Source organism: Neofelis nebulosa, chromosome 7, assembly GCF_028018385.1.
Source record: "Neofelis nebulosa isolate mNeoNeb1 chromosome 7, mNeoNeb1.pri, whole genome shotgun sequence".
In the NCBI taxonomy this organism is placed as follows: Eukaryota; Metazoa; Chordata; class Mammalia; order Carnivora; family Felidae; genus Neofelis; species Neofelis nebulosa.
The window spans coordinates 135,612,623-135,634,883 of NC_080788.1; the positions used below are offsets into that span (position 1 = coordinate 135,612,623).

Here is a 22,261-nt window from a genome sequence, read left to right on the forward strand (position 1 = left end):
CAAGCTTCCGAAAGGACAGGCGAGGAGGCAGGAGACTTAATCCGGGGGCACACGGGGGGCTCAATCACTTGAGCTCAGGTCATGATTGCGCAGTTCGTGGGTTGAAGCCATTCATGAGGCTCTCTGCTGTCGGCACAGAGCCTGCTTCGGATCTTCTGTCCCCCTCTCACTCTGTCCCTCCCCTGCTTGTGCTCTCTCAAAAATAAACGTTAAAAAAAGCTTGGTGAGGAAAGACACACCGAGGCAGCAAGACAGAAAGCCATTTGAAGAAAGACTTCACCATGTGTGGGTATGTATATGCCTCCCATCCTCCCTCCCTCCTATTTAAGCATCTGATCTGAGGTCCCGGAGATCTAAATTCCAGATCCTAGTCGAGTACTCTTGGGAAAATCCAAAGGACCAGTTGGAGCTGAATCCCACATCAAAACGGGGTGTCTGGGTGGCTCAGCCGGTTAAGCATCCAACTCTCGATTTCAGCTGAGGTCACAATCTCACGGTTCGTGAGTTCCAGCCTTGCATCCGGCTCTGTGCTGACAGTGAGGAGCCTGCTTGGGATTCTGTCTCCTCTCTCTGCCCCTCCCCCGCTCACTCACCCTCTCTCTCAAAATAAACTCTAGGAAAAAAAAATACAAGTCTGGGAAAAAGCTGTATAGTAAGCACGAAAAACTTGTTCTCTGACCTGTTGGCAAAGAGTAGATTCCAGAGGCCGAGAAGGCTCTTGGAGGTGAAGCAGGGAGCCCCGGGAGCCCCCGACAGCCTGTCCCATAATGCCAAGGCTGTCCAATGAGAAAACCAGGACTCCGTTCTCTGCCATCTCATTTTATTACAATCTTGTCCATGTGTTCCAGAATGAATGGCTATTTCAATACACAACCGAAAGTGCTCCTAAAACTGACCTTGTTAACAATCCCATTTTTTCCTCGGATTAAATCAAAAGAAAAAAAAATAAATCTTAAAAAAAAAAAAAAATCACCAAGTTTAGTATATCCCAGAAAGAGCACCTTTACTAAACAGAAAACAAAACGTGTCAGGAATCTGACCAAATACACAAAAGCAGCAGGTTAAGATTCCTGATGGAAAAGAAGGACTCCCAGCGGAACATAAATAGATTCCCCCTCAAAGGACATATATCTCACAGGGGCGTGTACATACATATGTAATATATTAAAAGAAATTTGGTTTCTACCACAAGAAGTTATTCAGAAATAATAAATCAATATCTCATCTGAGACTGGGGAAGTGGAGAGGCTGTACCCCACTCTTGCACACACCTCCCCTCTGTACACTATGTGCACTTGCTGGTCGGGGCTGGGGCAGGGCCCTCTCTCTGCCCCCAGCCCCCCAGCCCCAGCAGATCCAGTGTTTGTAGAGAAGTGAGTCAGGGAAGGCAGGTCTCCCCGTGGCCCCTGAGCCCACCACGCGGAGCCCAGGAGCCGGCTGCAGGGGGACAGGGGGGTGGGGGGGTAGGCCAAAGCCCGAAGCTACTTGCCACCTGCCTAGAAGGCCACCTTAGCCCTGGGGCAGAAGGGGATTGCCTGGGACCCAGGAATGGCATGGTGACACCCCTGATTTTCAGCAGCAAGCCTAATTCTGGGGTCCCCCCACCAAGGTCCTCAAGATCTTTGTAGTTTGGCCAGTCTGGACTTCTCCTAGGATCAAACGGCTTTGGGGAGAGGGAATGGAGTTTCCAGAGCCGCGGGGGCTTGGCCACGTGAAAGTGTATGTGCACACACGCACATACACACGCCCGTGCCTTAAGAGAGGTCAACGAGTTGCAAATGAGTGTTCTACCGGGACATGCTCAAATAGTGTCTGCTTCAATGGTTCTGTCACTGCATTCTGAGTGTCCCCGTCAAGTGTGGATCTGTTCAAAAGCTCTCAGGTGCTGGAAGCTACAGAAGACACACACCTGGGAGTGTAACCCTCGCCGGGCTTGGCACAGTGTTTTCATTAGCAGGAGAGACAAAGCCCTTTCCTGGCACCACAGGGGCAGAAGCAAAGGCCGTCACCGCCAGAAGGGGAGTCAGTAGTTTCAGGGTTCAGGGGCCGCCGGTCCGGACAAGTCACACGCAGCCGTACTCGTACCACACTGTCTGCTGGTCCCCGCCAGGCTCGGGGGACACCGGCGTGCTCTTCAAGCTGCTTCCGCGGCTGAAGTCCTCAGGGGCCCGGCTGGTGTGCGGAGCCAAGTCGGGAGACCTACCCGGACTCTTGGCAGGGAGGCCCTCACCGTGGCCTTGCCTCAGGACCCCGTCTCTCTCTGAGAGGCTGAGCGCCCCCCGGACAGGGGCGATGGTGGCCGCCTCCCCTGAGTGGGGGGGCGTCTGGGGTTTGGTCCCGGCAGCCGGGGCCGCAGCAGATGGAAAGTGCTGGGGCTGGGAGCTGCTGCCACAGGCACCGCCACCTCCGGAGGCGATGGCCGGGGCCGTGGCAGACTGCTGCAGGGGGACCAGCCTCTCCTCCTTTGGGGGAGCCAGTGAGAAGCGCCTCACGTCCGGGGGCCGGCTGCGGGGGGCTGGGCCTTGACCGGAGCTGCCGCAGGTCTTTCCCGCAAGCGGGGTCCGCTCCCGGGCCAGGCTGTGGGAGGTGGGGGGCGTGGGGCTCTGCAGGACGTGACTGCCTGTTTCTCTGCCCCCTGAGGTGTCAGGACCCCCCAGCTTCTGAGGGGCCTCCTGTTTGCAAGCCTCTGGCCCACTGGCCCGGAGAAGGTCGGCCGAGGCCAGGCTAAAGGCACGGCTCAGGGACGCACTCCGGCCGGCCGGTGTGTGGGACGTCGGGGGCATCGTGGCCTGCCGGGGTCTGCCCAGTGACAGGCTCTGGGGGGGCTGGGCCTGCCTCGGGGGGGCACTGGGCGGGGCCTCGGCCTCGGCAGGTCTGGAGTTTGGCTTCACGTACTGTCCAGGCTTCAGCAACTTCCCTTCAGGGGTGTTGACAGGCATCTTGATGGTAGGGGCCACAAAGCTGGTGGGCATCTTGGCCCCTTCTCTCCTGGCAGGTGGCCCCGGCTGGCTTCCAATGGCCGGAAGACCGCTGGCCTTTCTGAAGAAGTCACTTAGCAGATCATCCGGGCAGCTGGGAGTGTCCTACGGGGAAGAGAGAAGGAGTGAGAAGTGGGCACAAGGCCCTGACAGGCGCTCCGACGGCCCTCCCCACCCCAGGACGTCCCCTGGGCAGCACAGGTGGCCAGGCCTGAGGCTTCCTGCCCCCACTAGGCCTCTTTGAGGCAGAACATCGCCCGTGCCCCCCCACACACTGGTCAAGACGGGGAGGGGGCGATACACAGAACACCAGGGAGAGAACCCCAGACGCCACTCTGGCAGCCCCCTAACTTCACAAAAACAAAAGACCTCCAGACACGGGAAGGACTTCCCGCAAAGCTCATCCAGTCTCTGGAAAGGTCAGGGCTGAAAGCCCGACCACAGCCAACTGTTCCAATCTGTTCTCGCTTTCCTACTGCGCAGGGCCGAGGGAAGCTGACCGGCAGGGCCGCACTTTTCTTCTCCCGGTCAGCCCACTGTGCTCAGACACGTTGCAAGGGCTCTGTGTGTGGAGCCACAGAGGAAGGGGAACAAGACCAGCTCCTGCAAAGCCAGAACCCTCACTGCCACTCAGACCACTCTCCACATAAGAGGCAGGCACAGCGGGGGTGGGTGGGAGCCAGAACGGCAGGCTGCCTAGTAGGACAGGGTGGTGGGAACAGGGGACATGTGACGACCCAGCCCGCCAGACTGCTCCGCTCAAGCCTCCACTCCCTGGCTGGGCTTCCCCGGGCCAGGGAACTGGTGTCCTCTCGCCACCACTGTGTAGGCAAACAGAGTCACCAGAGGCCCAGGTCTATGATGCCACTCAGTAACTTCAGCCTCCTGTCAGCACCTCATGGCCTGGAGGAGCCAAGTGGAGGTTCCTCCTCGGGCTGATGGACACTGCAAAACCAGGCAAGGAAGTGCATTCACGTGGCAGGTGGGAGTCAGGCACTGAGGGCTGAGGCAGTCTGACCCTAGCCTGCTGTGAGCTGTTGGGGGGTGGGGGGGGCCAGTCTGCAGGACGGGGCAGCAGCTCAAAAGCCATCTGTACCTGCCAACAAACTGCTGGCCCATGGAAACATCTGGATGCTCAACTTGACAGAGCCAAAACCTACTGTTTTATGCTAGCTTGGAGCCACAGATCTCGGTTGAGCACGCGCTAAGATCTTCAGTCATTAGCAGGGACAGGAACCATTTATCGAGTGCTTCCTGACTGCCAGACACTGTGCTAGGAACCACAGGTTAACCACCAAGAAAACCCAAACCTCCCTGAACTCTTGAAGCAACGCTGCAAGGCTGTTTAAGGCTGGATTAAAACAATCTTCGATAGGAAAGGAAGTTGAAGCCCCAGGGGTCTAACAGGTCCCACACCCAGAGAGCACAGACCAGGATTAACACCTACTGCTGGCTGACCCCAGCTGCTGCCTACACATGGTTAATCCTGTGATGCGCACCTGCATGGGGCCACCCTCTCTGGCTACCCAGGGAGCCCATTTTGAGACACTCCCTTGCCGGCATCAGGGAGGTGAAAGCACGGACAGGCACACTGTGACTTCTCCGGACTGGTCGGGGGAGGGTGGGAGAGGTCAGGTGCACGGGTTGGGCAGGGGGTGTGCACCCTAGGCAGGCAGAGAGGTGAGGGTGGCTCTCCAGGGCCAAACATCGGCTTCCAACACGGACTTTGCAGTAAGATAATTTTGGGGTTGTTTAGGCTGAAAAGGGACAGGTGATGATATGGAGCGTGAGGAACAGGGACTACCAGGGACAGGTCTGAACTGAGGGGGGAGTGGCCCTGCCCCTTGAACAGGACCCACCCCCCGAAATCTACAACAGGAAAGGAAACTCACTGCGGTAGGTACATAGTTGGAAAGGGTCGAGAAGGAAAGTCTTCCAATTTGCAGGCACCCCTGCTTTCTGGACCATTCTCACTTATTGCACCGGATAAGTGGAATCCGGCTCCTCAGCGTGTGATGCCTGGACACACGCTGACAGCAAGAGCATCCTCTGGGAATCCAGTAAACACGCAAATTCTCAGGGACCCCCACCTCAGACCCACGGAGTCAGAAGCTCCAGGGTGCAGCCTGTGTCCTGGCGAGGCCGCCCGGAGAATCTGGGAACCACTTGGCAGACCATAAGCTCCCTGAAAGCAGCAGGGCTTCTGTGTGGTTTCTCCAAGTCCTAGTGCACAGAGCCAGTGCTTGCCGGACAGAAATGTAAATGAAGGGACGGCAGGGGCCATGTTTTCTATTTCCTTCCAGTGCCAACCACAAGACTCGGCACCTAGCAAATCTATGAGAAAAGCTTGCCAATTAATGGTTTGCTCTGATTTTCGAGAGCAGGCACTATGCACACTGTGTAACATGTAGTAGGTGCTAAGTAAGTATCTGCTGAACTAATACTTAGTGTTTCCACCATGGCCTATAAGGTGGGTCATAGAGTTTACCGTGTGGCTAAAAAAGTTCCACTGTTAAGGGGAATGAGACAGAATCATGGAAGCATTAAAAATCCTTACAAGATCTCAGGGCACCTGGGTGGCTCAGTCAGCTGAGAATCTGACTTGATTTCGGCTCAGGTCATGATCTCAGGGTCATGAGATCGAGCCCTGCGTTGGGCTCCATGCTGGGTGTGGAGCCTGCTTCTGATTCTTTCTCCCTCTCCTTCTGCCCCCAACCCACTCATGCGTGCACTCATGCATGCTCAAAAAACAAAAAAACCCTCACAAGATCTCATTTGCAAGAAAGTATACTTTATCTGTTCAGTAACCCAACTGCTTACTTGACTGAAGTCAGGCAGAGTGTGTAAAAGGCACACGTGTAGCTTCAGGAAAGTTAAACAGAGACAATGGCAAGTGACAGAGGAGGGCACCCCAATGCCAGTGATATCTGGGGGTCAGAGCTGCAGGATGCAGGCCAGCAAACTACAGCTGGAGGTCAATCTCGGTTGGCCACATGTTCTTGTATGGCTTAAGAGCTAAGGAGAGTTTTTACATTTTTAAAATGATTTTTAAAAATTTTTAAAAAGAAAAGCCTTACGTGACATGTGAAAATTAAATGAAATTCAAATGTCAATATCCGTAAGTTTTGTTGGAACACAGCCATGTCCATTCACTGACCCCAGAATGCCTAAGATATCTACTATCAAGCCCTTTACAGAAACAATTTGCCAACCTCTGCTGGTGGAGGCTGGGGGGAAGTGGGTATTCGGGGCTCTGCCACAAAAGCTGCTGAGACCCTAGCCCCACCAAGTTGGGTGCTGGCCATATCCTGAGAGCAGCTCCCAGTGGTGGGCACATCCCATCCCTACCCTCTATGCTGGCAGCAACTTCCTGCCTGCTCACTTCACAATGGAGGAAACAGGCTCCGAGGTCTGGGGCCGGCTGCCAGAGCCCAGTGGCTTGCTGACTAGTGGGTGCCCTCCCCCATCCAAGCCAGCTTTCCACCCAGGCCACACCACGCCTGGCCCGTCCCTTTCTGGGACTCTGCTGCCAGGGTCTCGGCCCCCAGTGCCCATGTGGGGAAGACAGGCACTCTGTGTCCAAGCCCCGGGCCACTCACAGGGGTGGGGGAGCGCCGGTTGCTCTCCTCCAGAAACTCCTCCAGGGTGACCATCTCACTGCTCGGCGAGGCAGAGCTGGGCCGTCCCCCAGCGTGAGGCTGGCCCGCGCCCCTCTTCTGGATGCCCTCCTGGGGCAGAGGCCCGTTCCGGGGCGGGGGGCACTCATGGCGGCTGAGGGCGGCGCGTCCCGTGGTGCTGGCGTCCCGTGGCAGAGTGGCCGTGTCCCGGCTGGGGATCAGGTCTTCACTGCTGAAGCTCTCGGACCTCCTGTGGAGCTGGTCAGAGGAACCTGGGAGTGGGGGCGGGGCGGTACAGAGGGACACGCGTGAGTCTCCCTTGCCGTCTCCTCTGCCTCCAGCGGGCTCTGTGCTGCCTCGCAGTCACCGAAAACAGAGAGAGCCCTGCCAGGGCACCCAGGCCACACTTCTCCCAGCTGCAATTCGGATATTAAGGACGTTTTGGAGAGCTTCAGAATTTCACTCTGGCATTTAAAAACGAAACTCCTTGAGATAAAAGCGGAAAGCTTCTGGTAACGTTTAAGTTATTATTTAATATTAGTAGCTGAAGGCACCACACTCAGTAGGTCTCATCCATCCATGTATTAAAGGATTAATCAGCACCTGTTCCACGCTAGGGGTCTTCCAGGGGCTGGTCATGCGCATGAGAAGGGAAAAAAGTTATCTGTGAAAAGTTTCCAGGCTTGGGACAACACACACATTCTTTCCAAATGCTCAGAAATGTTAAGACAGACGATACTGTGCACTATATAACGAAGTTAAAAAAGTACAGAAGAATCAAAGTCATCCCACTATGCTCTCTGGCCACCAGACAGAACTATGGTCAGTACCCCCACGCTACAGATGAAGTAGCTCAGATTCAGAGAACGGGGCGCAGGGAGGCGGGCACCCAGGGCTGGTCTATGGGGATGAAGGGATTCAAACTCAAATCCGCTCAAACGCCCAGGTGTGTGCCTCAAACAGCATGATGTGGACTCCATCGGCAAATGTCCGATGAGGCAGACAACCTGTGAAGATGACCGCTTTGTTGTAAAAAAAACACAAAAAACAAAAAACAAAACAAAAAAAAAAACACGAGCCCAGAACCAAAGCCCACAATATAACGAAAAGCGTGCTGAAGCCAAGGCTGACCGACCTTTCAGGTTGAGGGGCGAGCTGTCGCTGGATGCATTTCGACTGCTCTCCAAGCTGCCTGGTCGGGACACTGAAAGGAAAGGACACTCCGTGTCAAGGGCCAACGAGCAGGTAAACCCCAGACTGAACCACCTGACCCGAGAAAGGCCGCAGAACAAAGCACGTCCACGCCAAAGTCCAGGCAGAGGCCCTGAGGATGGATGGGTGCCGGGGTTCTCTATGTTCCCCCACTGGGAGCGCCAGCAACTTGCGTGTGAGGCACGGCATCCAGCAAGCGACCCAGAAATGACAGGTAGCGTTGTTTTTATTAGGTCTAGGGCTAGGACTTGAGACAATTTTGTTAACAACACAAATTGCACACGAACGCTAGTCCAGGAAGCAGACCGAAAGAGAAGGGCTGCTCAGGGGAAGCTAACAAGAGGAGAGCGCCCACGCCTATTATTACATAGAGCTTTCTGGAACACATGTGAGACCTGGTGGGGGTAGAGGAGCCAGAAGACAGCGGGGTGCACATGTGTACAAGGGGGTGCGTGCCTGCGCCCAGGGCACCTTCCCTTTGCTGATCCATGGGGGTGAGTGTGGGGACCCTGAGGAGGGGAGGAAGAGTGTGCTTTTGCTTTTCTTGGCTGTTTGTGGCCCTTCAGCTCTTTGCTTTCTCTGCCTCGAATTTCCATCTGCCCCCAAGGGAAAAATTGGCCCTTCCGGTGACAAGGAACTTGGAGACAGCAGCTCTCCTGGCTGCATGAGCCTGCCTGAGTGTGTGCACAAGGGAGCTCAGGGCGGGGAGCAGGGGGAGGCAGGCGGGGGGTGAGCCTGGCTGCAGGTGGGGATGGCTTCACCGCTGCAAAAGGCAGGCTGGCCCTCCAAGGCCGGCAGACCCCCGCTCTCCTGGTCCACTCTTCCAGGAGCCCTGCCGGCCTGCCCCACACCACTTTGTTTGTCCTGCCGGACCACGAACCCCTGGGGGACAAGAACTGCCTTTCTGTGATCCCTGCATCTACCTCAGCACGCAGCTGGTGTCGAACCGAAGGGCACGGAGAACTGAAGACGCGCGGAGGTGCTCTGTTCATTGTGCCCCTGGGGAGAGTTTGCTCTTGCTTTACTGGGTCTATAGGGCGTCCAGTTCCCAAGTGCTGGTGCGCTCTGCAAATAGCAGGCATCTGGAAAACTCTTACTAGCAAACAGGGTTTGGGGAGGAGCCAAAAAATCCGCAGTTTTCACGAACAGTGTAAAAGCAGAGTCCCCTCTTTCAGAAGGAAAAATTGAAGAAAATGCACGTCTCTCTTTAAAAAGGAATTAAGTTGTGGGGTGCCTGGGTGCCTCAGTCAGTTGAGCAGCCGACTTCAGCTCAGGTCATAATCTCACAGTTTGTGAGTTCGAATCCCGGGTCGGGCTCTGTGCTGACAACTGTGAGCCTGGAGCGTGCTTCGGATTCTGTGTACCCCCCCCCCGCCCCCCCCGCCCCTTCCCTGCTCACACTTTGCCTCTCTCAAAAAAAAAACATTAAAAAAAAATTATAAAGGAATTAAGTTTCATCCAAAGAAAACTGTGACACAAATCAACAGGGCCCCAAAGCACTTTTGTTTATTCAACCACAGCACTGAAAACTGCTTTTCCTTCCTTCTCCCCTGATAAGAAAAGCTCAAGGAATCAGAGTGCTTAGGAAGAAAACCCCTCGGTTGGTCAGCCGCTGGAGCACCCATCTGGCTCCTCAGTGCCCCTAACAAAGCACCGCGGCCAGTATGTCCAGGTGTGGCACCGCCCCCCTTGGTGCAGACACAAGGGGCCCTCGTGCCAGACTGCTGTGCCACAGAGCATGTCCTTCCACTCATACAGAGCGCCAGCGTCTGTATCTGTATGAACGTCCGCATCGTAAGACACTGAAGACAACGACGGACGGGAGACAACGCTATAGCCCCTACACTGTTGATCACTTCCCAAGTAGCAGAGTTCACGGTGAGCTTTCTGATTTTAAGAATCATTTCCTCACCCTTATAGGATTTTTGTTTTTCAAAACTCACCAAAACCCAAAGCAGCTTTTAAGTTTTGAGAAAGCTGGTATGATTCGCTGTTTCCCTGCTGCAGAAACTTACAATGTCTCTACATCAAATGGCCAAGGGCTTCATCAGTTCCTAAGACTAGTACAACGTGGAACTAATGTGGACAACTGAACTCCAAGTGAGGACACTGAAGGACCTCCTGGCACTCAGTGCTCCCCGTGTGGGTCACCACAATGCCCTGGCAAACCTGAGGGGCACCCCCAAAGCAAGGGCAGTTGGAGCCTGTAGACGCGGGATACTTTAGAAATGGTGACTTCCGGGGCGCCTGGGTGGCTCAGTCAGTTAAGCCTCCAACTTCAGCTCAGGTCATGATCTCGCGGCTCATGAGTTCGAGCCCCGTGTCAGGCTCTGTGCTGATAGCTCAGAGCATGGAGCCTGCTTCGGGTTCTGTGTCTCCCTCTCTCTCTGCCCCTCCCCCACTTGTGCAGTCTCAAAAACAAACATTTAAAAAAAAAAAAAAAAAAGAAGTGATGACTTCCCTGTCCCTGGAGGTATGTAAGCAGAAGCCACATGCTCAGGACCCTGGGGAGGGCAGGAAGGAGCCTGGAGGAACTGCGGCCCCTCTCCATCCTCACTTCTACCCATTTTGTATGTCGGACATCCACACAGGACTGAGGTTGAAGGAAAAGTACTGCAGATGAAAATGAGTCTGAGGGGGCGCCTGGGTGGCTCAGTCGGTTAAACGGCCGACTTCGGCTCAGGTCATGATCTCACGGTCTGTGGGTTCGAGCCCCGCGTCGGGCTCTGTGCTGAAAGCTCAGAGCCTGGAGCCTGTTTCGGATTCTGTGTCTCCCTCTCTCTGACCCTCCCCCATTCATGCTCTATCTCTCTCTGTCTCAAAAGTAAATAAATGATAAAAAAAAAAAAAATAATAATAATAATAAATAAAAAAAAAAAAAAGAAAAGAAAATGAGTCTGAGACCCCAGGCACAAGGAAATGATGCTGAGCACTCACCGTACTGCCTGTGGTTGAACTCCAGCTCCAGGGACGGGTCACAGAGGCTGTCATCTGAATTATAGCCTATGGTGACAGTAAGGTCATCGGTTATTAACACAGGAGTTTCTGGAACACTTTGAAAAACTACAGACTCTTATTTAGGAAAAAGTATACTTTTATTTGCCCTTTGACCCAGCAATCCCAATTCAAGGAATCAGCTCTGGAGAAGGGTTGGTTGAAAAGACTATGTGATATGTGGCCATTTAATACCAATTAAAGTAAGAAAGATCTCCATGATGTATGCCTAGGTGGAAAAAAAGAAATCAAGGTGCCATTTATTTTTGCAGAAAGAAGCACCAGGAATTTCAATGAGTACCGAAGGAAAAAGGGTATCCAGAGAGTGGTTTTGGAATAGAGTTCAGGGGATGGGGGCAGAGAGGGGACCTCGAACACTGAGAATACCTCCTCACATTATTCAGGTTTTTGAATCTATATTATGTATTTTAAACACAGGGTTAATTTATGAAAAAGTCTAAAATTGAAAACAGAACAAACCTCACTGCATGCAATTGTTAACAATCACACAGAGAGAAACATTTATCTGTTTACATTTTGAATGTAAAACTCTATGTGTGCATCCTTAGTGAGATGGAACTTAAAGAGTAAAAGAACTATAAAGAAAATACCGCTTAGTGGATTTACTTTAATAACACTGGCATAACTTTTTAAACCATTTACCACATATTTGGGGGGAAAAAGATAAGTCAATGTTTCAGGAGACCAGATTTCCATGTAAGAAAAGGACAGGTATGAAATCAAAGAAGGAAAATCCCTGTAATGTTACATTTGAATCGGAAGTATTGACACAAACTTATAATGTGTCCCATCTTTCTCTACTGAAAGGGCCAGAAGCAATGGCAACTCTGTAGCGCCCAGATCTTGATTATTAAGTTCTGCTCTAGGGGCGTCTGAGTACATCAGTGGGTTGTCCAATTCTTGATTTTAGCTCAGGTCATTGTCTCACAGTCTTGAGATTGAGCCACGCTCAGTGTGGAGCCTGCTTGGGATTCCTTCTCTCTCCCCACCTGCCCTTCTCCCTTGGTTACATATATACGCACTCTCCCCCCCAAAAATAACAAAATAAACCGATAAATTCTGTTCTAAAAGGAATCAGATTTACTTAGAGAAATGGCTGACTCTAAGGGGGGGGTTCCACTTGCTATTTGCCCAATGGCAGTCAATACTGAGGAGTGTGAGTACACATTGGCGGGGAAGCGCGTGGCCAGGACTGGGTCTGCAGAGGTGACCCACCTTCCTGCAGGCTCCACAGGTGTAGGAATGGCCAGAGAGGTTTCTAGGCTCAGGCTCTGGTTTAGGACTGGGATCCAGACAGGGCCCGCGAATTAGTCTCAAGGGTTGGACCCTGAACCGCACAGGTCGCTGGAAACCCGAGGGGAGATGGAGTCCCGGCTCCTCCTTGAGACCAGGCAGGGCTTCTGTACCCCAGGCCCCGGGAGAACGGGGGGAGACTGCTGACAAGGAGCCTGTCCAGGCTGTCCACCTAGCATGTGACACCATCCCCTTGACCTCCACCAGCAGGAGACTACCACTTCCAGTGTCTGGCCAGGAGTAGAGAAGGACCACTTGCTCGCCCTATGCCCACTCATCTCCCCAGAGGTGTTCATGAGCTGTGAACAAGGTCGTGAAGCTAACCCAGATGTGCCTTGAGGGTGGGGACCCTGTGTGCTTTGCCTGTCAAACCAAGGTTCTGCACAGCCAGGTGGTATGGTGGTGGGGTGGTGGTATAACAGTAATCCTTCCCAGTTCTCTCCAATTTCCAACACCCCACAGGCACCCCTTCCAGCTGTTGCTTCAGATATTTTCATATCTCTAAACTATAAGCAGGATGTCTTTTTCAGTTTTAAGCTTTATCTTCCTGTTTGTAGATTTTAGATTTCCAAGTGCTTTTCCCCCCAACTGCTCTCTTTTACAGCGTCCTGTTCTTGTTTCATGGGTAAAACCACCTCACTTATCTCGGACTCTATTAATGACAGGCATTTCAAAGCTGTCACCTCTGTGCTGTTTACTCTGTGGCCTCGTATTGGTTTTGGTCGCCCTGGCCAGGGTCTCTCTTCAGGTGTCCAGGGATCCCTGAACTTCCCTAGGCCTCACTTGGCAAGATATGACTGAGCTGTTCTGGTGGGAATTTCTCAAGCTTATCAGACAGGTCGAAGAACATTTTAATCTCACGTCCAGAGGTGTGGACACGTATGGCTCCTGGCACCCAGGGAGAAGTTCAGTTTGTAAGCCCCTCCCCAAATCCCCTTGTCCTCAGTTTAGGAGACCCACTCTCTAATCTACTGAGTGGACCTCCAGTTCAGAGACACGCTCGTGTTTCCTCCATAGAGAATAAACCTCCAAACTCCCACCACGGTGGAGTGAGGGTGTTGCCTGCATTTAGCCCAAACTCCAGTTCACCTCCCTTCTGGAGCTACTGGGTGCCACCACTTCCTGAAAAGTGCTGGTGAGAGTGGCTTACGATCGGGCCTCTGGATGGTGAAGTTGTCTGCCCTGAGTCACCCGGCTGGTAGGCAGAATCCATGCCTTTGTGATTTCAAAGCTTGCCTACAGCTTACCTGCTCTGCTTACCACCTCATAGCCTGGGGTCTTTCAGAAGGACCCTGGGCGCTTATCCCTCTTATTCTGGAGGGGCCCACAACTCACCTTTGGTGCAGCCTGGGTGCCGGGAGATGGGGGTAGAGCTGGAAGGTGTTGTAGTGATGGCTGAGGTTGAACAGGTCCGGGAGCTCAGCTCCGAGGGCCAGGGTTTCACAGCCGGGTCGGCGGAGGCATCTGTGCGGTCAAGGCTGCCTCTGTGCGGGGACCCTTGCTTTGGTTTTAGGTCCCCAGGGCCTGGGGCAGAGAAGGACATTGAGAAATGGGGCTGCAAAAGCCCGTGCGAAGGCTGGGCTGCCACACTGAGGTCTAGAAGCAGGGACACCAGGGCACACGGACCACAACAAGACAGAAGCTGGGCTGCGGTTTCAACAAGAGGGCGCAGGCTGCAGGCCTGTGTTGGGAGGCCCAGAGAGGCCGGCCCTGGCTCTACAGATGGATCCTACTGCAAGCCCTGAAAAGCCGGGAGAAGATAAAGAACTCAAGACGATCGGATCGACACACTGTTGCTACGGGTCCCACATACGAACTACGGGGTACACCTGCTGTATGTAACTCCAATGACTGATCTAAAAAGATCCTCATAACTTCTGCTCAAGATCACTCAAGGCCTGCAGCCAAGGTTCCAAAGGCCCAGGATGTGCATCCTGCCAGCTGGCTTCACTGAGGATTTGAAGAAGATGTTCACTGTCACGCTGACAATTTAAGAATTCTTAATTTCTGTTAAGAGTGACTTTTACCTTGCATCTTGTGCTTTTCTGCAATCGCTGAATTTTCTACCACGAACACATACTCTTATTATAAAACAAAATCTATGTAAAAATATTAAAAAAGAAAAAAAAACCCTAACTCATTCCAACTACCTAACAGTAGGAAAGGAGATGGGCTCTCTAAATGGAAGGTAACACGAGTGCCGTTGGAACTACTAGGAGCAGCAGGACGTCACCATGTCCCAACCCAGGAACCCCGTGGCTGGGGACCCAGAGCCAGGGCCCTTCTGTGGACCTGACCCCACCGGCCCCTCAGCCACTCGAAGTCTGGGTTCGCTGGGAAGTTTTCAGTGCCCAAATCTTACAACTTGAAACCAAGGCAAAATTTGGATTCTGAAAGATACCCTTGATGAGAAGCAAGATTCAAGTCTGGTGGAATGAGTCAGGACAGGCATCCAACAGGTGCGGTTAAAATGAGGAGCGGAGGGGAGGTGGAGATGAGCAGACAGCACGAATGGCAGAGAGACAGGGCGATTCCAATGGCATGCTGGCGAGACAGAGTCCTGGGGGACCAGGAGCACGGTGGCCTGGGGTCCCCAAGGCGGAGCGTGCGAGATGAAGTCAGTGCCACTTTGAACGACTTCAACAGCTTAGTAGGTATGTATGTACTTTTATGGTTACCTTGTTTTTATGCTGATACCGGTTTTCCACAGACAGGACTGATAATAATCTTTCCTTTTAAAAATAAATTTAAGTAGCAACGCTGAGTCAGTTCAAGGGAAAACACGGAAGTAATCATACAGGTGATAAAAAAAAAAAATGTGGCAAAACTCAAGAAGACCACACAGGAATGACGGAAGACAGCAAACAGTGCAGTAGCTAAAGGCCTCTATCGACCAGCATCCCCCCGCTCTGGGCATGACTGGTGTGCTGATGGTCTTTCTGTCCGCTATCATTTTGGCTTCCACGTCCAAGAGGTCAGAGAGCTACCACACAGTCATAAAACTTCATTCTGGGCTGCCCTCTGGCTTGGCAACATCAATCCAATTATACAAAATGCTTGAATGGAGCAGTAAATCCTTCAAAACATAGAGAACATCTAAAAAGGGCCTTGTCAGCAAAAGCCAACAATTCGGTGCTCTGACAAAGGAAAGGGCAGCGGTTTTAAATGTAGCTGCTTAAAAATAAGTCTTAAAAAAAAAAATCTCACTTGACAGAGGCCGTATACTTTAGGAAGCAAAGCGACAACCGACCAGTCCTGCTTTACACACGGCATGACATAAGCCTGCAGGTGCGAGAGAGGGGAAGGCAGCCCACGGCCACCAGACTTACTTATTAGCACGGACATCCTGGCCCAAGGACCTGTGCACGGATGTCCCGAGGCTCCCCTAAAACTGTGCTGCGCTGGAGAAATGGTCCAGAGGGTGTGACAACTCATCTTCTCTTTTGAAATCAGAATCCACGCTGGCTACTTTAAGTTTGGCTTGAACTGGGGTTGGGAAGGAGGGGTCCACTATGGGTCATCTGGCCTTTAGGTACTTTTTGTTTGTTTCTTTTTTGGTTTTGTTTGAATTTCAGAAATGAAGGAGGATTACGTGATGAAGACACATGATACAGGAAAAGGATTAGAAATCTCCAATTTCTGAAAAAGGGACAGGCTCATTAGGAGAGGATGGGATGTCAGAGGAAGACCAGAACCGCAGGCGTTTAGACAGAGTTGGGTGGGCCGTTGGAGACTTGTCTTTGTCCTTGCTTTTGCTTCTCAAAAAGGGACTCTTTTTGCGCTGAGTTGCTAAATTGTTATTCCCCGCAATACCCAAGAGAGGAAGAAAAGAAAAAAAAACACAAGTAAATCAAATGAGTAACAACAAATGACTCTAAATAAGCTAAATGTAGTCAGGAAATCAGAATCCTGTCTAACCCAGGAAAGACAGAAACAATACCCATGACAAGCCCAGAACCAGGACTCAGTGAATCATTTATGCTCTGAGTCAATTTAATTTCACCGGCATCTTTGTGCCAATGCTTCACTCTGCACGTGAGGAGAACTATATACTGCTCAAGGAGCCAATGGCTGAGACATATTTCAATTTCAAAGTGTTAAATTATTAAATAATGATGTTTGTTAATTTAGGACCCGGCTTCTCTTACTCGCCCATTTTAATGACAGGCCCCCTGATGATGTGGTGCTCACTCTACTCCTGTTCCTGTTCAAAGGCCTTGGAAACCCCTAATGGTCTGTTTCTGGCCTGGTGTCATGAACAGTCTACCCTCAAGTATTCACCAGTAACTCTGTATATCTACAATAACCTCTTTTGGCAGTATATGTTTAAAAACAATGAAAATACCACTTTTTGTACCAAACCCCCTGTCAAGAATTATTTCCCTTTCGATCTCCCGCACAACCTCTACCCCAATCCCACATTTCTTGGCCTTTAGAGTCTTGTCAGAGCAGACACTCAAGTCTTACTTTCTGAACACATCCTATATTGACACAGCTGATTTAACCAATTTGTCATTTAGGATTAAAGCAATATGGGATCCTCGGTTATTTCTTCCTCCACAGCGCCACCTGGTGGCCAGAATAAGGGACCTCAGGTTCTGCCACACTTTAGTTCAGTATCTTCGGGGACCCAAAGGGCTTTAACTGCACACAGCGGTCAAGACCTCCAGCTCGCACCCCGACAGACGTGGATCCCAGTTCCACCACTGGTTACACTGGCAAGAATTTAATTTCACCAAGCCTCACTTTCTCAGCTCTGAGGAGGGATGATTAATCGTGCCTGCCGGACGTGGCAGTTAGGACTCAAGGAGACAGGTAAAGCATGTAAATTAGCTACAGGGATGCTGAGCCCAGAGGAAGCACCCCACACATGGCTGCCACTATGAATAATTTTCCCTGACCTGCTCGTTCATGGATCAGCTCAACGGTCTGGACCAGCCAAGCACTTTTTTTCCTCTCAAAGTTTTCCTAGCTCATTAGACAGATGGTAATTCACTAAGTCAATTACAGAATAATAGAAGTGGAGGGGATAAACGTCAACAGCTTTAAATGGCCAACATGAAAACGGGAGGCAACAGGGCTCCTCTAGAAACCAAGGTTAGGCTCCCTTATCTCTTAGCTGCACGTGAGCGTTTCACCTAATCTGATCTGTAAAGAAGGGGAGGGAGGCAAGCATTCGTCGCCAATATGTGCGCGTGTGCACGTTTTTTCTGCATTCAAAAGTGACAGAACAGGACCTCGCATGGTGAATGTACCCCCCCCAAAAGGTTTGTGCACGTGCCACACTCAAGAGGCAGCTTGTCTCCGCCAGCCGTCAGCAGCCGGGGGCACAAAGGTCTCAGGCCTGGTCTTCAGACAGTCCTAGGGTCCTGCATAAACACTTACATTACTAGCAAGGTTTATGGGTAAGTAATCTTTAATCACCACTTAAAAGTAAATTTGAAAATATAACAACGTTTCATGGCCACTGCCGTGTTTGGTTGATTCTAAGACACGCATTTCTCCCCATTCCTTCCCATCTCTGAAATCAGGACACAGCTCCGATGGTGTCTGAAAGTCACCGGTGGCCAGGGGGTACCTCTGATAAAACGGTCACTGCCACTGCCAATTTATTTTGCTCCTGTTTTCCGTTTACGTCTGGGCACAGCAACCTAAGTCTTTGGAAGAGCTCTCCAACAAGAGTATAACAAACTTTCTGAGTGGTAAGGCACTTCCTCCTCTGATTGCCAGTCTTTTCCTTCCCGGGTGGCATATTAAGTAATTATGCAGTGCAGAGCTGATAGAGTCTTAGATGTGATGAAACATAGCATATACAACAAGAACTCCATTTCAGAACCTCTGGCAAACTCCAAATGACAGGTCTAAGTAAAAGGGTAAGCTGCGCCCCATGGCTGGTAGGACTCAGGGACTTTACTGAAGATCTAATGTGCACACAAAACACGTTAAATGCACTTGGGATTTCCCTACAGGAACAGCTCACACTAAATCTTTGACATGTACAACCTCAAAACATATACTACCGAGCCTGTCTCTACAGCGCCTGCATAAGTATCTCTGTGGATGTCAGACCCCCTACCCCAGCGTACCTGCTGGGCGATGGTTCTCATTCTAAAATAACAAAACTGTCATGGGACGAAGCTGCTGACGTAGATGTATATTTTCTACCTGGTTGCTAACATACGCGAAGAGGCAGATGTGTGCGTATGAGGCACACCCTCTCCATGCCCCTCCGCACATGCGTGCACATCCATGCACCGTCTCTCATTCCACCCTCGAGGCTCGGCCCTTCGGAGCATCCCCTCCAGAGCCTGGCTGCAGCCTGGTCGGCCACTCGTACCTTTCCCCACAGGCCCGTTGAGGGGGTCCTGCTCTTCCACACAGTTGGAGCCAGATGGGGCCGTCTCGGGGTTGTCTGGCTGCAACCGGAGGGGCTGGGAGGCAGATGGCGTCGTCGGGTCTGGGGACTCCAGCTGCCAGGGAGGGCTGTCTGCGGTTGACTTCAGTCGTTCTCTGGAACCCTCCTTCTTTGGTTTGATGAGTTTGACTAAGGCTTTGGCTCCAATCCAGTGGTTTTTCCTAGTTACGAGCAGATTGTAAGAAGGACAAGGCCAACCCGCACTGTCCCTCCAGCAGGTCACAGGGTGGGGGGCCCTGATGGGAGCTGGACTTTCCATAAGCCTGGAAGCCATTGATTTGGGGTTCAGAATGGTGGTGCTCTTCATCACCATAATCATTGGATTTGGGGCCCAGGGATGGTAGAAATGTGTGTTGTGGCAGAAATCCACACTAGCCTCTTGGGAAAACAGACTTCAAACACGGCCACTGACTCTTGGTTATCTGTGTGAAACCAAGTGGTGCTGTGCTAACCGCATCTGTGTTCGCTGGCAATTTTTCTGTCAAAATGCCATTCTGGAACAGAGTCATGGACCTCTTCATTTTCTGTTAAAGTTAATAGTGAGTGAGGTGAGTGGACATTCTTCTCCCAGTCCCTGGCACAGAGGAATATGGGAGAGCAGGAGGCAGGTAGAGAGAGTAGGCCGTTTAAATTAAAACCAGTGAATTTTAAGAGTAAACGACAGAGTAGCAGCTAAATGGAAATGGGGGCATCCTGATATAACAAAAAAACTGACTCTGAAACTAGATAGCACTGTGTCTACACAAACCACTCGGTTCCTCATCTGGGCCTCCATTTCTCTGTCAGAGAGAAGGGTGAGAATGAGGTTCTGAAATTCTGTGGTTCACCAGAGGAGCCTTGAGGCTTCATGGTGATTCTGACTTTGAGGCTGGGCTGGGACAGGACACGGGAGGGCTGGCTCAGGGGTCAATCCTGATGGATGATGCCGGCCCTGCTGGGAGACTGAGCGGGCCCCACAGCCAGGGGGCTGCTGCTCCCTGGAGAAAGAAATGTGTTTGTGAACCTGCCCTGGGGTTCAGGGAGCCCAGAGGAATTTGTGTGAGGCCCAGGGGTTCCCGTGTTCACCTGCAGGAGGTGCTATACCAGCTTCCTTCTCTGAAACAGGAACGTGATTTGCAATGTCCTGAGAAATCCTGAGACAGAACCTGACACGGCAGCCATTTGTCCCATTTTAATGGCTCCAAAACCACAGACTCTCTGCCCCCTTTAAAGGGCTGTGGCTAAATTAAGCCCACGTCTCATCACAGTCAGCTGGCATGCGCCGTCCCTCACAGGACAAGCCAGAGCACAGGGGGCGGGGCCGAACGTCTAATTCCCCTCTGTCACGGGAGCGGCCTGCACACGGGGCCTCCACAGAGCGGGAGGCATGGGCTCTACAAGCTGGGTGCTGCTCCAGACGGGAGCAGTTTCCACCCCACTCATGAACACGGACATTCTCTGCTCTAGGTCTAAGTCACAGACACTTCCATCAACTCACTTCTTGGGAGCAGGGTCATAGAACTTGTACTGATCCATGATTTTCTCCTCCAGTTTTTCCTTGTGTCTCCGTAAGGCATTTAATTTGTCTCTGTGAAGAGAGAGGAAAGGGGGGCTATCAATCCAGTTTTAAATAAAACACGTGAATTTACTTCATCAGCCCAGCCTGGAACCTTTTCTGGGATTTGGACATCACAGTGTCATGACCCTCATGATCACAAAGCTGGGAATGTGTGAATGGAAACGTCTGGCATGAGTCCAGGGAGCCCTGCTACCTTAAGGAGCCATGATAAATCACCTAGGGTCTGGATGCAAGCCAACTCAAGGGAGCAGACTCCTAACCATCTGAAAACCTGCATGTTTCTAGAAGCTCTAAGGACTTGGCGGCCAGGTCTTTCAGGACACTGGGCATTCGGGGGTGGCCACAGCACTTGCACGTTAATAATACCTTTGGTGAAAGGGGAAAGGTGTGCCCTCAGCTAGTCAGTTCAGCAAAGTCAGACCTCCGACTTGGACCTATCCCGATGCCGGTTCCTGAGGACATTCCAAGAGGGCAAACTCAAAAGCTTCCGGGGCCAGAGAAGGAGCAAAGCAGGCCTAGAAAGAGCAGGGGGAGCGGTGGGCACGGTAGCCCAAACAGATGGCCACTAGGCAGGGATGCATGAGGCCTACAGGGCAGACCCGCCAATGTTTTCAGAGAAGCCAGAAACTTAGGTCATGAAGCAACATGTCCTGATTTCTAACTACTGGAGATCAGTTCACATTTTCAAAAACACAAAAAGGATCAAGACGCCTCTGGCCCTGGGGCTGCCAGAGGGCACTGCTGTGCCCTAGGCGAGTCTGGCCTTCCTGATATGAAGGGTGTGCTTCTGGTTTGCTTTATCTCAGGAGTCCCAGGGGCGGTGCCTTCTACACGCACTGCCCACAGGCTGCCACCTGGGTCTCAGCAGCCATGACAGCTCAGAACCCTGGTCTCCTTGTTAGAAAAGGAGGCCTCTGAACCAGAGACAGGTAAACAGGCCTCTGTCGTGGAGCTGTAGGGGCTCCATCCGAACTGAGGGCTGAGACATCACTGCACAATGACATCCCAAGAGTGACAGCTTCGTGAACCTCTGGCGCCCACCAGGAAGCCCCACTCTGCTCCCAGCCCCCTTGGCTTGATGTCTGTGTTATTCTTCTGTCTCACTGCCATGCTGCTCAGCCTTCCTCTGTGAGCACTTCCGTGGTCGTCTGGCCCCACAGACGCACAGTAACTCCCTGCGAGTGGGCACTGCACCCCTCCCAGGGCCCAGAACGGTGCTCTCTGTTCAGCGCAGGCTCTGGGAAGCTTGCTAAGCCCCCGGCATTCCGCACTCTCTAATGCAAAACCACCATCAAATCATCCCCCTTGGATACCAGGCTCTTACTCTTCTGGTTAGCACCTGCCCAACCCCCTGCTGGCATTTTTTATCAGCTGGGTTACAGACGGCCAACTTCTGTCAGTCCGATCTACCCTAAATTTACAGCGTGGTTTTCAATGTAAACCATCCTCCAGTAGATGGCGAGCCACCTCTACAGGATCAAAGCCAGAAAAGTAACGAAGCAGCGTTGTTATGCTGGAGAGCGGGCCCAGTGAGGCGGCATTCACTGTGATCACATCCCTCTGCCAGCCAGCTTCCTCTTGCGTTCCCCACACTGGCCAGCCAGTACCCCCTCATGAGGAAGGAGAGCCCACCCACCACAGCACAGAGTGGTGAAAATCACCCCGTATCCACGAGATGGATCTTGGATTACTCAACTTCTAAAGCATGAGGTTTCCAGGACCAGGGCTCCTCCTCCAGACCTCTATTTCCTAGGCCCTGCTAGACCAGCATCCTTTCGGATGATGGCATCCTTCCCGGCAAATCCAAACTCACAAGCTGCACAGAGAAGCCTTCCACGGCTGAGTGCCCACCTCCTCGTCCAGGCTTCTTTCCGTGTACATTCCCTGCACCCAGAACACTGCTGAGCTCCACCTTCAGGTTCCCCACCTGCCCACCTTCCATGTCCACAAGAGAACCTCATCTCCCCACTACGTTGCCTTCCATGAAGCTCAGCAGGTGCCCAGCACGGAGGTGCTCCTCGCACAACCCCCCACCCCTACCAGTTCCTGGCCCCCAGGGAATGGATCTGTGCACCCCATGGGGCCCGTGCCAGAGCTGGCACTTCATTAACACCAGCTGAGAGAGGACAATCACAGCACAGCAACAACCCACTTTGCGACAATCCAGGGGAAA

General features: G+C 52.1%; 1 protein-coding gene across 4 annotated transcripts in view; it reads right to left on the minus strand.

Moving 5' to 3' along the window:
- Positions 1–1,970: 1,970 nt before the first annotated feature.
- The window catches only part of CCDC88C (coiled-coil domain containing 88C), a 130,211-nt gene continuing 109,920 nt past the window's right edge, over positions 1,971–22,261 (minus strand). For all 4 annotated transcript variants that reach the window (XM_058740035.1, XM_058740034.1, XM_058740037.1 and 1 more), the window contains 7 exons: positions 20,008–20,097; positions 18,453–18,691; positions 13,451–13,639; positions 10,745–10,810; positions 7,731–7,799; positions 6,578–6,867; positions 1,971–3,083 (listed from right to left, as the gene is read on the minus strand). In XM_058740035.1, the coding sequence (XP_058596018.1) occupies positions 2,064–3,083; positions 6,578–6,867; positions 7,731–7,799; positions 10,745–10,810; positions 13,451–13,639; positions 18,453–18,691; positions 20,008–20,097 (1,963 nt within the window). In that variant the 3' untranslated portion in view covers positions 1,971–2,063. The remainder of the gene's footprint in view (positions 3,084–6,577; positions 6,868–7,730; positions 7,800–10,744; positions 10,811–13,450; positions 13,640–18,452; positions 18,692–20,007; positions 20,098–22,261) is intronic.